The 17643-nt window shown below is 44.2% G+C and overlaps 1 protein-coding gene across 7 annotated transcripts in view; it reads left to right on the forward strand.

The window, feature by feature from the left end:
- The first annotated feature begins 5712 nt into the window (after positions 1 to 5712).
- dclk1a (doublecortin-like kinase 1a) overlaps positions 5713 to 17643 on the forward strand; it is a 50285-nt gene continuing 38354 nt past the window's right edge. For 4 of the 7 annotated variants that reach the window (XM_071903968.2, XM_071903969.2, XM_071903970.2 and 1 more), the window contains exons 1-2: positions 5713 to 6085; positions 7484 to 7833. In XM_071903968.2, coding sequence (XP_071760069.2) covers positions 5725 to 6085; positions 7484 to 7833 — 711 coding nt within the window. In that variant the 5' untranslated portion in view covers positions 5713 to 5724. The remainder of the gene's footprint in view (positions 6086 to 7483; positions 7834 to 17643) is intronic. The other 3 variants (XM_071903965.2, XM_071903966.2, XM_071903967.2) reach the window with 1 other exon arrangement.

The following is a 17643-nucleotide window of genomic DNA, read 5'->3' on the forward strand; positions in this document are numbered from 1 at the left end:
GGGGTCTCCTCCATTAATGACTCCCTTAACTAATTTTAACGGGATTTTCCATGAATTAAGGGGTGAATTAATGTAAATTAATGGAAATGTAAGGTTATTTTAAGGGATCAGCGGTTCGTAGTGTAACACAAACCTACTCTTTTAAAAGAGGTAATGTTACTTTCTTCTGGGTGCATTGGAAGGATCATAGTAGTATATTGTATACTGTAATGTTTGTACTGTGTTTCCAGTGCATGAATGTGCTGTACTTTTTATGTCTTTCTTCATATTCCCCAAATGCTGATTGTGAAGAAGCAATATACAGTAATTCCCCTGTAATGTATCTGCCCATGTGCCACAATCAATATGGTAATTCAGCGCTTCATGTTTTCCATTTGATGACATGGTATAAAATCCTACATTTACAATGAAGTTTGGTATGTTATGGTTGTTTATCATCTCTCACTGGTGCTGCAATATGTATGAATGTATATAAAAAGGGACCACAACCCTAATCCATAATATAACGCCCTGAATTTCTCACATTGCTCGATTGTGCAATATAGTTTTGTTTTTTGTTTTTTTACATCTTTTTTTTTGTTTCACAGAGGAGAGATGTAAGGAGAAAAGCAGAAGGGGGAGGAGATATTACAGGCTTTCAGTACAGGTCATCTCCAAAAGTGTCAGAAGCCTGCTGAGTCTGACATTTCTAGTGTCACTGCCATTTTTTCAAAACACCTCCTACGACTTACATTACATAAACAGCACTGAATCCACCGCTCTCTCTCTCTCTCTCTCTCTCTCTCTCTCTCTCTCTCTGCCCGTATGTGGTTCATCTACTGAGTAACCAGTCACCTCATCCCACCCACTGACCGCCTTGCTAAATGTGGGTGTAATAAATCTGTGCCCAGTAGTGAATTGCCAGAAGCTGTATCACTCTTGTTTGTGGAGCAATGTGGAGGATGGTTTCAGCTCTTGTCTGCCTCAAAATATTGAATTGTAAGATAATCTCCCAAAAAAAGGGTCTTACAGGCAAGACAAGGCATGAATACACCTCTTTCTATCGTTTCTTTGGCTTCATTTTGTGTTAGTATTAATTAACTGGTGGACTGTGACTCAAAATTTGGTGCTGAGGGGCGTCCTGGTGGCTCAGTGGTTTGTACCATGTGGGACGTCCTGGGTTCGAATCCGACCCAGGACCTTTGTCGCATGTCATCCCTTTCTCTCTCCCAATCTTTTCTTTCTATCTCTACTTTCACCTGTTGAATAAAGGCGAAAATGCCAAAAAATAATCTTGAGACATTCTCACGGGGCCACGGGCACAGAAAAGCTTAGATAGGGGAATACTGTATTACCTAATATTCGACTTTATGTCCAAGTCTGTGGTGACAGGGTGTTTTAGTGACTAGGAGAAACCACCCTTCAACCAGAAGGTCCCAGGTTCAAACCCCCGAGTCAGCAAGCACCCACCCTGCTGAATCCCTAGGGTGCTGTTCTGCTGAGCCTGACCTCTGATTGGCCTTTGAAAGGGGGCAAGTGAGAGAAAAATTTCCTTATGGGAATCAATAAAAGTGTCAGCTGAGAATTAACTATGCACGCATCGACAGTAGGTGCTGGGTAAGTGGCGAACATCAGTTAAAAAGTAGAACTCACACACCGAAGTATGATTTAACTCTTGCAATAAAGAGTTAAATCACAGTTAGGGTTCCACTCGTCTATTTCTGATATGTCTGGGTAAATTGGTGTACAAGCCTCGGTGTGCTTCAGTGACAGGTTGTTTGGCTTAGATTAATGGCTTCATTTAAAGATAGCCGTTTCATGATGCTTTATGAAAGAGTGAACACACTCACCGTGCACTACTCTCTTTCTCTCTTTCCCTCTTCCTCATCCTCCTCCTCTTCTCTATTTCTCTCATACACAAGCACATTTTAGTATCACTGCATTCTGCCCATGAATCACCCAGCCACAGAGTAACCACCTCCAAGTCCTGTACTGACAGGTGAGGCACCAGTGACAAATCACTCCAGTATCGGTCAAAACATCATGTATCACACTCTTGCTGCCTGCCCATGTTAATTCAGTCAGCTCCTCTATCTGTTTTATTCACAATAAAGTGTGTGTGTGTGTGTGTGTCTCAGATGGGACAGACTGGAGGATTTTCGAGTAGAGTAATGCAAAGACTGGGAGTGATTACCAAAGAAATGGAAAGAATGTCTTTGCAGCATCTGTCACTGGTCTGAGTGGGTGGGTTTTGAATTTCGCTGCCGGGCTGGGAAATTAAGGCCAATGTTATTTTCAGAATTATTCCAGATTCGGGTTTGCCTCGACATGAATCATCAGTTGACATGTTTGGATGAGCTCTAACTCTGTTATTGATATATACTCCATGGAAATGCATCCGCACTACACTGTGCTTGTTTTTGTGTTTCTGAAAAACAACCATTCAAGATAGAGGCAAGAAATAAAACCCATAACGCTCAGTGGGGCATGTGGCACAAAAGAATAATCTTTGACCTTTACCTCAATTGGCCTTAAAGCGTTCTATAAGAATGGCCGATCATAAAACAGCTTGTTCAGTCCACACAAAACTTGGTACATATTTTAGGCACAGATAAAAACATGCCTGCAAAGGTATTTTAAAAAAGTGTCACGAGTGCCAAAGATTTGTATCTCTTTATCTAGTCTATTGAACTTCAGGAAATTGCTGACTCATTCCCCAGGACCAAGTATTAGTTGATCCCTATGAAACATTGTATCCATTTCATTACTTGTATGGATACAATGTGCATGTACATACCAAATCCCATACAAATCTGATTATATTTGGCCAATCAGCAATTAGTCAGCAGTAATGCTAATACAAACATGGATGCATATCAGCTGTTATATTCTGCATGACTGATTACTTTGAAAGCTGCAGTGGCTTCTAAGAGCATTTCTTTTATCCAGTGCCATACAGTGTTACATTCATGGATAGCTCTGTATTATATATCTGATACTTCACACTGCTTTTTGAACACGTATGTACACAGACAAATATCAGATTTCTATCCTAGTTTCTTGGGTAGCAGAGAATGGAAATTAAAATAGGTTTGTGAGTCCTTGACAGACTTCTGCCCTTGTCCTCCATCTTACTTGTATTGGTCCGAAGACGCTCTCTCCCCACACGTGCCTCGTTTCCCCAGGCTTCCTAATATAGACAGGCACACCTTGTCATCCCTCAGTTTGTGACGCACATTGGGTCCCTGTGTGTGTCTCCCCAAAATAGACCAATGTGTGAGGGTCTTATGAAGGGGAAACGTTTCTGTCTCTGTCACAGTCACACACTCAGACGCACACTCACACAAGCAGTCATTCAAGACGCAATCAGCAGTCTGTTTCACCATTTAAATTCCTGGTACGTTCATGCTCATTCTTAGTTTGATTATATGGAACATGAGATTTTTTATAACTTTCTTAACTCAATATGCAGGTGTATTTTACGGCAGTGATCACAAACATTACAAATGTAAAGAAATCTTTTACAAACTCAGACCATTTACAAGTAAACTCATGCTTAGCTGTCAGACATGTTCAGCCCTTGTATAAAAAAGTAAACCTGAAACAATGCCTTCAATCTATTAGATAACAATGTAAGCAAAGCCAGTGGTAGGGTGACAGGGTTTCAACAGACTGGGGCTGCAACTTTCACCATCAATGGCACAGATAAATACTGGTTAACACACACACACACACACACACACACACACACACACACACACACACACACACACACACACACACACACAGTTCATCAGGGAGTGGGGATGGAGCGGAATTGGATGGTCTCTGGAGGACAGGATGTAGGTCAATGGGCTCTCTATCTCCTCCATCGCTCGGAGAGTCAATTTCCTGCCATCATACACAAACAAACTTCAGAGCTCATAGGAAGAAACAAGTTCATGATAGAGAGACAGCAGCAACCTCTCCAACTCTCTTCCTCCAGTGCTTCATGGAGTCCCGTGTAACTCAACAGAGGATACAGTATAGTGTCATTATTAGAGATTTGATTTCAATTGTGCCTCCATACTAGAAATAAACAAGTTGACTTGGGTAAAATCATCTATCACATCCATCTCTACCAGCAAATAGGTCATACGCTGTGAGTATAGCTATATGTTTTGAATCTAATAGTGTAGGTTCAGCAGCCTTGAACCCCCAGTGTAAACAATGGAGTAAGAGCTACATAACACTCTCACATGCAAATTTCCTTGTGGGTGAAACATAAGACTATACTGTATTCGGTCTCAATGTTTTAAACTGCAATTTTAATTATCAAAAAGAGCCATAGTGATCAAATAGATTTGAGAAGGATACAAATATCACAACAAAACTGTATGTATAACTACGTATCCTACAGTATTTTAGAAAATATAGAGAATATTCAAATCCACAAATCCGTGGCGCATAATGTTATTCATTTTGGTTAAATCGTGGCTTGTAGGCATAGTCCTTATTAAATACGATCAAGGGGGGAAAAATACCCCTCACGCTGCGTCCTGACAGCCGACGCGTGTCTTGGGGGCTGGGGGGGCTGGGGTGTTGGGGTGCAGGAGCAGCAGCACGGGTGGGAAGTGTGGGTTTGCATCCCAATGAGGAGGAGGAAGAGGAGGAAGAAGAGGAAGAGAAGAAAGGGGGGGGCGCTCAATGAAAATCACGACAGGATGAGGAGGAGGAGGAGGAGAGAGGAGGTGGGTGAAAAGAGAATGGGAGGGGAAGCAGCTGCTGCCTATAGCCCATTCCAGTCCAGCCTCGTCTTGCTCACACACACACACACGCACGCACGCACACATACATACACACACTGGTGGTGGTGGTGGTGGTGGAGCAGATCAGCCGGACAACAAAGGGACGCGCAGGGGGGCTTCGCTGCAGCCGGGACGGGATAACACATTACCACCATCCAGTGTCAGCCAGGCGCACTGAACTCTCTCTTATCTACTGGGAAATAAAGAGTCAGCCAGGCTGGAGGTGACCGTCGAAGAAGCGCTAATTACCCGCGTAGGTAAGCCCACTGTCCTGTCAAAGTGCTATTTATCAGCAGAAATCAATAACAGAGTGGTAGTTTAATTTTATGTTGTTGTTTAACTGGAGTATTTTCTGAATTGCCCCGTCAGAAGACACTTGGTGGGGAGGGGGGTTTGTTTTGAGCAGGCAGGGATCCATGCCGCTTTGCTCAGGACCATAAAACTTAAAGTGAAAGACATAACCCACGTTTTATGTTTTTTTTTTTTTTACTAGATAATTATTGTGGGGTCGCAGTGTTATGTTGAAAACTCCTGCTGAAGGCTGCTGTTCGTCCGGCTGTGCGCAGCTTCTGAATATTTATCAAGTTGAAAATAAATAGGCTATTATTGATTCGTGACTGTCGTGCTCTCTCTGTGTCATCTGCGCTTCAGAAACACTCGGACTGGCTCACTCTAGACAGGCACATTGTTAGACAGCGGGTTGTCATGAAGCCTACTGTCCGGTGCTCGGCTTAAGAGCACTTAATCTGTCATTAGGAGGTTATTTTGAGCCCCGGTCACCCGCACCAGAGACCGACCGGCAACCCGGGCCGTCCAATTCCCTTGTTGGTTTCTTCGTTTCGACACGTTTCGACACTTCTGCCTTTTGTTTACATATTTGCCAGTCAAACTTTTCACCACAGTCCTTCCCGTTTTGTCTCCAGACAGCACAGCCGTACTCGTAACCCTTGGCAGCGAGATGGAGCTGGAGCATTTCGACGAGCGGGACAAAGGTCAGAGGCACAGCCGGTCCAGCGCGAAGATGAACGGGGTGCCGAGTCCGACACACAGCGCCCACTGCAGCCTGTACCGGACCCGGACCCTGAAGACTCTGAGCGCGGAGAAGAGGGCCAAGAAGGTCCGCTTCTACCGCAACGGAGACCGGTACTTCAACGGGATAGTTTACGCCATCTCCACAGACCGGTTCCGGACCTTTGACGCGCTGTTGGCGGACCTGACCCGCTCCCTGTCCGACAATGTCAACCTGCCCCAGGGCGTCCGGACCATCTACACCCTGGATGGCTCCAAAAAGATCGCCAGCATCGAGCACTTGGTGGAAGGTAAATGCTTGTAGCTCATCACACCTGGAGGGTTACAGTTAGTGTGATTGACTATATGGTCATTGAGTGCTTGACATGTCAAAGTATTGAACTGTTAGTGCTTTAAATGTAGGTCTCTCTCTCTCTCTCTCTCTCTCTCTCTCTCTCTCTCTCTCTCTCTCTCTCTCTCTCTCTGTCTCTCTTTCCCACTCTATCTCTCTCTCCCTAGACCTGTGGACTCATCAGCAGCCATAATGTTATCTAAACTGTGTCCTAATTTCTTACCTTGGTTGAAAGTCTGTCTGTCTCTCTCTCTGTCTCTCTCTCTGTCTCTCTCTCTCTCTCTCTCTCTCTCTCTCTCTCTCTCTCTCTCTCTCTCTCTCTCTCTCTCTCTCTCTCTCTCTCTCTCTCTGTCCAAGGACAAACATTGTCTGACCTAATAGCCTATCTGCTGGCTTTGCCTCTGATCTCTCCCTGCTGATCTCCCCATTGCATAATTGCCTTACTTGCAGAGTGAGAGAACACACCAAAGAGTATGAGTGTGAGAGTGTGAATGAGCTGCCCCTGTCTAAACAATAGACCCCATCTGCACTCTCAAGCAAATTTAGAAAACTCTACCCCTGGCTGGCCACGATGTTGCACTGCTTCTTCTTCATTTGAGGTCAAAGCACTGGTGCATTGTTACCACCTTTTACTGGACCTGCTGCTTTGAAGCCTCAACAAGATATTTCTATATGCACTGTAAGAATGGCTAATCCACTTAAATACACTGTAGATTATTATCATGAAGATTATATCAATAATTTGAGTTACAGATGGCCATATGGTGGCACAGGCATAAACCTCAGTGAGGCTTAGCTCTCTCTTGATCTGTTTTACTCTCTAACACATATTGATATTACCTCATGAGACTTATACTTGTGTTGCCTGCCTCATTTGTTGATATAGAATAGGCTGCAACCTTACCTACATCAACCTAACAACCTTTATAAGGTGTTAATCTATTTACTCTATGCTACTGCCAGAATCATAGTCAGGATATTTGGTTAAAGCCCTGCTCAAGCTGTTACAGATGTTGCACAGAGAGCAAAGTAGCTAGTTTTTATGCAGCCGGTCTTATAGGATCATATGTTAGTCTTTAATAACAGTCAGAAGGCAGTCAACACATTTTATATTTTCATTCATCTATCTCATTACTCAGTTTTCTTCCTCCCCTCTCTCTATTCTTCCACATTCTTCACCATTTGCTACCCTTATTCTCTCTCCATACAGGCCACTGTCTTCTTCACTTATTCTGTTTTTTCTTTGTTGTCGTGATTCCCAAAGCTCAGCTCATTCGTTCAGATATTTCTGTAGATAACGTCTCCCTTCTTTCCCCTTCCTCCTCCTCTCCTCTTCCCCTCCATACCCCATCCTCAGGGGAAAGCTATGTCTGCAGCTCCATCGAGGCCTACAAGAAGCTGGACTACACGAAAAACGTCAACCCCAACTGGTCGGTGAATGTGAAGGCGTCAGCGGCAGCCTCCCGCGGGCCTCCGTCCCTGGGCAGCGCCAAGGCCGGAGGCCCAGAGAGCCGCGAAAACAAGGACTTCATACGTCCAAAGCTTGTGACAGTGGTGCGGAGCGGCGTGAAGCCCCGCAAAGCTGTGAGGATCCTGCTGAACAAGAAGACGGCCCATTCCTACGAACAAGTCCTGACTGACATCACCGACGCCATCAAACTAGACTCTGGAGTGGTTAAGAAGATCTATACGCTGGAGGGCAAACTGGTAAGAAACTGTCACAGTGGCCATATAGGGCCAATCCATTTCTTGTTGGTTATCAGCGCATTGAAAGTTTCACACTGACAATACAAAATGAAGGCATAAGTTCACATGTTTACACTGTTTTCTGAGGTTGTTGAGCATAAACAGCTTGTTTCATAAGCATTGGTAGAGATGTGGGATGCAAATCTGGTGGACCTGGTTTTGACTTTGATTGGGTTTTATGGTGGCAACGATTGCTGATTGGTAGCGTGCTTCCAAGCTAGTGGTGTTGTTCATGTTTTCAAAGCCTCCAGTCTGAACGCCATCTGTGGCGGAGGGAGGGAGGTGATGTTTTGTTGCATTGTACTACGCCTAAGTATTCGCAGTTTTCACACATGGTGGGTGGTTCCATTGGGAGAAATAGACAGGACACCGGAATAGGGGAGGATTATTTCTGTTGCTGTTTTGGTTACCTCATGGTTTTATATGGAATAGTAAGAGTCAAAGTCATAGGCACTAATGTCCCTCATTGTTTCATGAAGGTGGTAATTTTGCTTTGGATTTGGCACAAGAGAGAGAAAAGATCAACAGGCTGATAGAACGATCAAAACGTTTAAATATTAGATAACCGTGCTCCATTTTTCTTTCATGAGCCTTTTATGAATGAAGACCTTTGGTGTCCCTGTGCACAGCCAGAGACTTGGAAAGAGAGAGTGACGCAGAGACAGAGAGGGAGACTAGCAGAAGGTTAAGACGACAGATCTGTGAATGGGCTGTGGGCTTTCTCCCACGCCGTAGCGATGCGTGCCAGAGCAGCGCCTCTGAACGCAGAAATAACTCGGAGTCACAGCCCCCTTGATAGTCCACCCACCCATTCAGCTCCCTCTCTCCGCTGTGGAGAAAGACACTATAAAAAGAATACGCTCTAAAACATACATGGCTGCTCGCTCTAAACAAATCCACGCACGCACACACACACACACACACACACACAAATGCATACATGCTCCACTACCACTATAAAATGAGGTGAACCCATCTGTGTGGTAATGGCACTGAACTGACCTGTAGGTGAACTAGGTTAAAAACTTCTCTTTCTCTCTGCTAGCAAATGTGTGTGTGTGTGTGTCAGATAGAGAGAGAGGGAAAGAGAGAGAGACAGAGAGAGACAGAGAGAGAGAGAGAGACCCCTCTCTGCCAGGCCATTAGGTCTAAATGGTTATAGACGTCTAGGCTGGAATGAGGCTACATAGGGTTAAAAGTGAAAGTTTAATAGACATCTATGTCTTAGACTACGTCTTCTGGGATAAATGACAGAAATAAAGCATTATGTTGTATTCCTCAGGTGCATATTTTTTTATGTTTACAGCTGTTTATGCATTGTTTTAATATGTAATAATGTTTTTTGTTGCTGTCGGGTGAAAAACTTGTATCTCCAAAATGTTAACTTTTCCGTAGCGAAGGAAAGCAGCTTTGTTTTTAGCTTAACCACCATGCATTTTTGAGTTTATCCAGTGGGGTTTAAAATGGTTTTATAAGCCAAAGGATGGTATAATTATCTCAATCCATAGAGGACCATGTACTCCTTCAATTTAAGTAAAAATATGACCAAAACTTGGAGTTATGAAGTTTTCATATGACAGCAGCCAAAAAAATGATGGGCTATATGGGAACTAAAGCATAGATGCAACGTAGAAATGTTGAAAAATCGTTGAAACGTCTAGTGCTCAGTGGGTTCTACTGTATGTTACAGTGAATGCGTGACAGACTTTAGCTCTCTGGTGTCTTCCTGCTCTTCTCCATCTCTCATGCCATCTCCCATCATCTTCTTTCTGTCATTGTCTCTGTCTGTCTCTCTATCTGTCTGTCTGCCCCCCCTCCCTCTCCCTCTCCCTCTCTCTCTCTCTCTCTAGGTCATGTCATAGCTCCAAGTTATTGAACGTAGCGACAGCGAACCACTTTTCCCCTGAGAGTGTCACTGGAATGATACTGTTATTTTCAAACAAATTGTGTTTGACGGCAAGGGCAGCCTGCCATTTTGTGTCCTACAACAGTAATCATCTCCTAAATGGCCGATTTATGAGTCATTTGTATGAAAATGCTCATTGCCCAATGGGTTTTGCATTCCTAATTGACACTTCAGCACAGATGTCATGAATATAAAAGTAGCATAGGAAACTGAGAACGCACAGCCGAATCCACTGTTTGTGGTGCCATCCACTCCATTTAAAATGATTACTGTTTATGTCCTGGCGCAGGCAGGTCGTAGTATCCTGTGTCACAAGTCTGAAGCCAGTGCAATTCATTTAATGATCCACTGTTGGCCCAGCAGGCGGTCTTTCCAGATTTCCTGATCTGATCCATAGTTAGATCAGCCAGGAAAATCCCAGGATCAGGTTTTCCTTGAGAAACCTCCTGTTGGGGATTAAGCTCATGCTTTTGCACAATGCTGACTACCTCTATGGTCGCGGTTGGTTACTGTTATCTTGGAGATTACAGAATGATTGCTGCTCTCCCCCAGTTCACCCCACTGCGATTGGAAGTAAGACTATTATGGGTGTGCTATTTTTAGACGTAGCATTGATTGGACCCGTAGGCATGGCAACATGCTCACTGCCAGATGGGCTGGGCTGGGCTGGGTGCAGAACCGACTCTTTGCTTTTCGTGTGTGTTTATGTATGTGTGCGTGTGTCTGTGCATGCGTGAGTGTTTGTGTTTGTGATTATGTAATTAATAGAACCGAGAAAGGGAGAATGAGAGATTCTGAAGCAGGAAGGGAATGAATGCAGATTGGGATTGGCAAGCACCCAGGATTGTTTCATGGTTGGCCCAAACCGAAACATTCTGAATAGGTGAAAGGTCCCGGAAAACACTAGATAAGCTCATAGCAAATTCAAAACCCCCATAAAATGTGGCTAATCCATACTAAGTTGGCCATTAGAGAGAGGGGGGGGGGGGAAGAGACTCAGGCTTATAATGGGATTGTTTTATAACAGAAAAAAACTCTGAAAAAAAAACTATTCTAAGTCTATTCTGAGTCTATTATGGAGTATAGAGCAGTGGGACAAAATCTAATCTGTTTTTCTAATTACGTTTTTCCACCGCCTCAAAATAATAAACAAATTAATAAATAAACAAATGAAAAAGTAAACAAGTAAATACATGAATATATGAATAAATAAAGCATGACTGAATTTCTGTCTGAATGGATGAATGTCTGTATGAATGAATGAATGAAGGCAGGAGGGATGTTGTATGTGTCTCACTTGAACTAATAGTATTGAATGTCAGGTGTTCACTAAAGGTAATTACCTGAGTGCACGTCTGGATAAGGTTACGTTAAGGGGTTAAGTAAAGTGTGAATGTGTGTATGTGCGTGCGTGTGTGTGTGTGGGCTGCTGTCGTCAGCTGAGCCCTGTCAGTCATTGAGCCCGCGGCAGAAGTAGGTTTCTGGGCCTGGCTGCCAGTAGAGCTGAGTCCCAGCAGACCTGCAGAGCCTGGAGAGAGCATCTGAGAGCCCAAGCTCAGGCTCCTTGCCTTCATTAACCCCTGTAATGAGGCCAGAGACAGTGTGGCAGGATGTGTGGCAGGATCTACATCCCTACAGCCCTATTCCCATTCCTTCTCTCTCTCTGTCTCTCTTCCTTCCTCGTCATTCTCGAGAGTGGCAGTAGCCTCCTGCAAGGCTGTTTACTTGGATTCTTTTACATTTTACTTTTTTCCTTCATTTCATATTTTTTTCAATAGTTCATTAAAGTTCATTTCAGTTAAAAAAAAAAAAATACTGCTGAGATGAATAATGGATCATGTTTTTTGGCAGCTGAAGTTGTGCTAAAGTCTGTTGAACTACTGAGAGTCTGTTTGCAGCCACAGCCTACTGTGAGCCCTCTCATTAGGCCTGTTTATGCATTTATGTGTGTGTGTGTGTGTGTGTATGTGTGTGTGTGAGTGTGCCTGAGTGTGTACACCTGCATCTCTGCTATTGAACTTTTCGCCTTTGGAATTCTTTTTTAAAGTTTATTATTATGCCATTTTTGCTTTTGTGATAGTATACAGGGGGGGGACTAACAGTAATGATGAGAGGGCAAAAGAGAAGATATGACATACAACATCAGTTGTGAACTCAAAGTTGTGCCTCAAACCCATGTGATATGCCCCTCAGTCCGCTTACTCTACTGTGGGTGTTTTGGATATCATATTTCTTTCTGTAATATGAGCAGAGTGAGGAGGAACATATCAGATTTCACCCCCATTGCTATATTGATTCTGCCGCTGTCTCAGGTCTCGCTGTATCTGATAGCTGGTATTTTTAGCACTATCATCCTCTCCTTTGGGGTTACCACACAACCTCATATTCCCCAGAAGGCTCTGCACCTTGGCCAGTTTCTACAATGATGTGATCTAGTTGCCTAGGAACGGGCCGAGCTGCGGTGATGTCACAGAACGCTGGGATGGTGTTGCTGGATTGGCCCGATCAAGAAGATAGACGACCCATAAGTGGCTTAGGCCACGGACATGGCTGGCCTATGAATACACCTAAGCTCTGTTTACACACACACACACAGACACAGGCGCACGCACACACACACAGCACACACGCACACACTACTTGAGACCCCAGCTGCTGGGACAGACTGCCTTGAGAGGCTCACGCATACTTAGACACAGATAGTGACACACACTCTTTTTAATGCACTCATCTAGATTTCTTCTCATGCATCACTAGCCATTAACTTAAGGCAATTATCAACCAGTGCATGAAGTGATGCCACTTAGTCATTTCTAAGGTTGGTTGCGTTCTGTTTTTGCATGTCTCATTAAGGAGGTTGAGCAGCGTTTGTTTTAACACTGGCAGGGGAGGAGGGGCTTAATTCCCACACTTTTTCATCCACCCAAATGGCACATGTTAAACAGAGGTTACATGTAGGAAAAGGGTCTGGATGAACGGCGGAGAGCCACTTGTTCACTATCTGCAGTGCAGCTCTTACTTCTCACACCGCATTGTTGGCCTGCTCTTCTCCTTGTTGGCAAGACTGAAGAGCTTTTAATATCCTTTTATCTCCCTCTTCTGTTTTCTCTGCCGCTTTGTTCCTCTTCTCTCTCTCTATCTCTCTCATTTTCTTTTCTCCTTCTCACTGTCTGTCTCTGTTTCTCTCTCTCTCTCTCTCTCTCTCTCTCTCTCTCTCTCTTTGTTTCTCTGCTGCCTCATTCTCTCTCTTCTTACCATCTTTCTTTTTTCCCATTTCTCTCGTCACATTATGTAGCATATCTACTCTATGCCTCCTCTGACTTTCTCTCTCTCGCCTTCCTTCACTTCATCTGTCTCCCTCTCTCTCTCTGCCAACACGCCATTGTTTTTACGGCTATTTAGTCCTCATTTAATTAGCACACTCGGTATGCACCCCCAACTCCTAGAGCTGGAGCATATGGCGTCTCTCTCTCTCTCTCTCTCTCTCTCTCTCTCTCTCTCTCTCTCCCTATGTCCTCCACCCCCTCCATGTTTTCATTTTCCCTTTCATTTTCTTGGTTTGTCTCTCACTGTTTGTCAGTTTTGCTCCCTCCCTGTCCCCTCTCTGCTCTTTGGTCCATGTCCAGCTCTGCAGGGACAGTGAGACACTGTGCTACTGAGCAACCTCACTTCAGAACATTGGTATTAAAAATGAAGTGATCATATTTTGTAAACACAGTATTTGTCTGTTTTGTTTTTATTTTGATTGATCATATTTTGATTATGTCACTGTTTCTGCTCTGAATATGAGGATTCTGGGAAGCCAAGTCCGTCGGCTCCTGCTGATCTGCTGAGTCACAGCTACTCGATGCAGCAGCCTGTGTGTGTGTGTGTGTGTGTGTGTGTGTGTGTGTGTGTGCGCGCACTATCATGCGCCCGTGCTAGTATACCAGTACCTGAAAGTGATGATAAATGGCCTGGATAGCATTTTGTCAGTAAATGCTTCAGATTAAAATGCTGTTATCGTGTGGAAACAGGTTGTTTTTGAGGTTTTCGGACTGTTTGTTTTTCTGTCTCTCTCTCTGTTAGTTTGTTTGTGTGTCGCTGTCCAGAAGAGAGTGGCTGTGGCAGATTGGAGGGCTGACTGTTGTCAGTGGATCTGCTGCCAAATTAGTATCGATGGCAGACGTTTCCAGCACTGGCAGACTGTTGAAAACCTAGTCACACCACAGTCACACACTCTGGCTCACTCACTTTCTGACTCACTCACTCACTCGCTCGCTCACTCATTCACTCACTCACTCACTCACTCACTCACTCACTCACTCACTCACTCACGCACTAATCTTCTCTCTCATTCACTCTCTCATTCACTCTCTCACTCATTGGCTCTCTCACTCATTTGCTCACTCACTCTCTGATTCACTCACTCACTTGCTCACTCACTCACTCGCTCACTTATTCACTCACTCACTCACTCACTCACTCACTCACTAATTTTCTCTCTCATTCACTCTCACTCATTGGTTCTCTCACTCATTTGCTTGCTTGCTCACTCAATTGCTCACTCACTCACTTATTCACTCACTCACTCTCTGACTCACTCACTTGCTCGCTCGCTCGCTCGCTCACTCACTCACTCATTTTCTCTCTCATTCACTCACTCATTTGCTCTCTCACTCATTCGCTCACTCACTCACTCACTCACTCACTCACTCACTCACTCACCCGCTCATACATTCACTCGCTCGCTCGCTTGCTCGCTCGCTCACTCACTCACTCATTTTCTCTCTCATTCACTCTCACTCATTTGCTCACTCACTCACTCACTCACCCACTCATACATTCACTCGCTCGCTCGCTTGCTCGCTCGCTCACTCACTCACTCATTTTCTCTCTCATTCACTCTCACTCATTTGCTCACTCACTCACTCACTCACCCACTCATACATTCACTCGCTCGCTCGCTTGCTCGCTCGCTCGCTCACTCACTCCCACTTCCCTCCCTCATTATATTTTGGAAATCTTCTTATCTTCTGTCAATACCCTTTCCACCAACACGTGGACTTACACGTTCCACCACCGAAATCAGCTCACTCTTACAGTGATATATGCGTATGTGCACACACCCGCACACACACACACACACACACACACACACACACACACACACACACACACACACACATTTACACACACATACCCAGACTTACAAACACATGCACACTCCTCTGGGGTTTGGACCAACAGATTGGAGAGAGATCAATAAAGTGGGGGATGAAATGAAATCAGTGAGTGATGGAGTGATTTGGGTTAGAGGAGAAAGGGAGTCGAATAAAAGCAAGACGGGAAGGGAGAAGGATGAGATAACTTGGAACGTCAGATGTTGAGGACGAGGCTCAAATGAGGGGATGTTAAAGGAGAAAAGAGGGGAGAAAGAGCTGGAGGAGGGAAGGGAAGTTGATGCTGAGGACAGTAAAGGCATGTGTGCTATCTCGCGTCCGATTTACATCCTTGGGGGAGCGGCGGCGCATAACTTCCCTCTTTCTATATTCCTTTCATGATCGGAGAAAGTTTGGTTTGCCTTTGCACACATGAAAAACAAGAGCAGGCACAGGCTCGCTCACACATGCACACAAAAACACAGATACGCAGCAAAAGAAAGTTTGTTCCCCCCCCCTGCGGAGAGCAGAAGCTGTTACATAAGTGGATGGTTATGTAACGGAGCAGCCAGCCAGGCAGTCTGCTGTGCTGGTTTCAGGAGAGCGCAGTAACATCGGTGCCAACTAAGCCTCGCTACGCTTTTAACTGCTCTCACCACTGCTCTCTATTCCCTCTATTCGTTTTTGTCTCTTCCCGACTTCCCTTGTTTCCATCCGATCCCTCTCTCTCTCGTCTCCTGTCCCCTGTCTGTTGTCTGATGAAACGGGGCTGTGCGCAGTATGCCGAGCGAGGCGGTGTGAGGTCATGTGTGAGTTCTCCCTCGGGGTGCGGATGGTTCATTCTCTCGCCTCTTTCAGACCGATTGCTGTCCACCTTTCCACCTGTCGGCCCACACGAGTCTTTGCCTGCCTGTGTTTCTGCGTCTCCCTTTGACCCAGGAGGAGGTGATTTAAATTTCCTTAAAAAAATGAAAAGCGAGGCATTTTGGATCTTTTCATTTTAAAAGTCTTTACCGAAATGGAATGAATGAGGAATTCAATTTAATATGCCATAATGTTCCTATGTTACAATTAAATGAAAAATTACCTTTTCAACTTGTTAGTTAATTGTCCATGCCATAATATACATGAGACAATAAATGCCAAAAAATGTACAAAACTTTTATTTTCTTGTGTTTTTATATCAAAATCCCATTAATTTCACTTCGTGGTATCTTTAATGATGACCTCATCGTGTACCAGTAGCCGAAACACAAATTCCAACCAATAAAACCATCACAGATTTTTTTAACAATCCTGCCCCTCTGCACCTTCCATCAATTAAAACTGCCTTTCTCTCCCTAACTGATATCCCATTTGTTTACACTTTTGAATGATCCCTCCCTGTGTTAAGTCCCGCCCCAATATCCTGTTTCAACAGGAAATACATCAAATTAAGGAAGCAATGTTCTAAAAATGCTGTGTCATTGTGACTTTAAGGATTTGGAACCCTATGGTGCCTCCTACGCCACGTGATAGCAGTTGTTTTTTTTTAAATTACTGGTCTGTGGACTCTGAGGTTGCCATTTTGGATGTCATTGAAGTTTTTTGTCAACAATGCATGCAATTCTGAAACCCTGACAAAGGCTATTGCAGCCCAAATGCATTGTTTTTTTTTGTCAATTGTTCTCCAAGAGTATCTGAATGTTTTCCTTTGGTACTTTTTTATTCATACACTTTGGAGGTGCTGCAAGGTTGCGACAAATGTTTTGGTCTTTGTGTTTCTGTGTCTCCTTTTGTCTCATATCGACGTCCATATCCATCTGTTTCTCTGTCAATCCGCCTGTCTGTCTGTCTGTCTGTTTGCCTGTCTGTCTGTCCATCTGTCTGTCTACCTATCTGTCTGTCCATCCATCTGTCTCTCTCTGCGTTCTCCCTTCACTAAGCGCTGCAGAGTGCGTGGCAGGCTACAGTACGTGGGCCAGCTGCAGTTGATTCAGCACCGCGGACAGCTCCACTGAGCTAAGCTCCCCCGGCAGTCTGCAGCGACAGCTCTTCCCTCCAAAATGTGGCCTTTCTGTGGGCAGGATTATATTGACCTCACCCTGTCCTCCGCTCCATCGTAGGAGATTAGCGTTTGCAACTACACACTCAATGTCTTTTTCTGTCTTACTCTTTGTTTCCTTCTGGCAATGTACACTACCAGTCAAAAGTTTGGACACACCTGATTGAATGTACTATGTTTTTCATTATCTTAAAGCCATTTTGATCTAAAGGCCTTTGCCTTTCCATCAAGGCAAAGGGCGGCTACTTTAAAGAATCTAAAATATAAGATAGTTTTGATTTGTTTAACACTTTTTTGGTCACTGCATAATTCCATTTGTGTTATTTCATAGTGTTGATGTCTTTACTATTATTCTAAAATGTGGAAGATAATAAAACTATAGAAAAAATATGTGTGTCCAAACTTTTGCCTTGTAGTGTAGCTGTCAGTTTCGATCTGACAGCATGGCCCCTTTCTTTTTTTATTGGAGAAAGAACAAGGGTAGGAATAAAACACAAATTTTAATTTCAATCAAACTATCACAACATACTGCTACAAAGCATTTTGCAGGTGTATTCTCACTCAATATATTGCTTGTTTTCATGATGTAAATACACGTGCGCAGACACACACACGCACACACACACCCTCACACTTCAATTACCTCTGAGTGGCTGTCAGAAGGTGCGGATAAACTCCTC

Source organism: Centroberyx gerrardi, chromosome 11, assembly GCF_048128805.1.
Source record: "Centroberyx gerrardi isolate f3 chromosome 11, fCenGer3.hap1.cur.20231027, whole genome shotgun sequence".
Lineage (NCBI taxonomy): Eukaryota > Metazoa > Chordata > Actinopteri > Beryciformes > Berycidae > Centroberyx > Centroberyx gerrardi.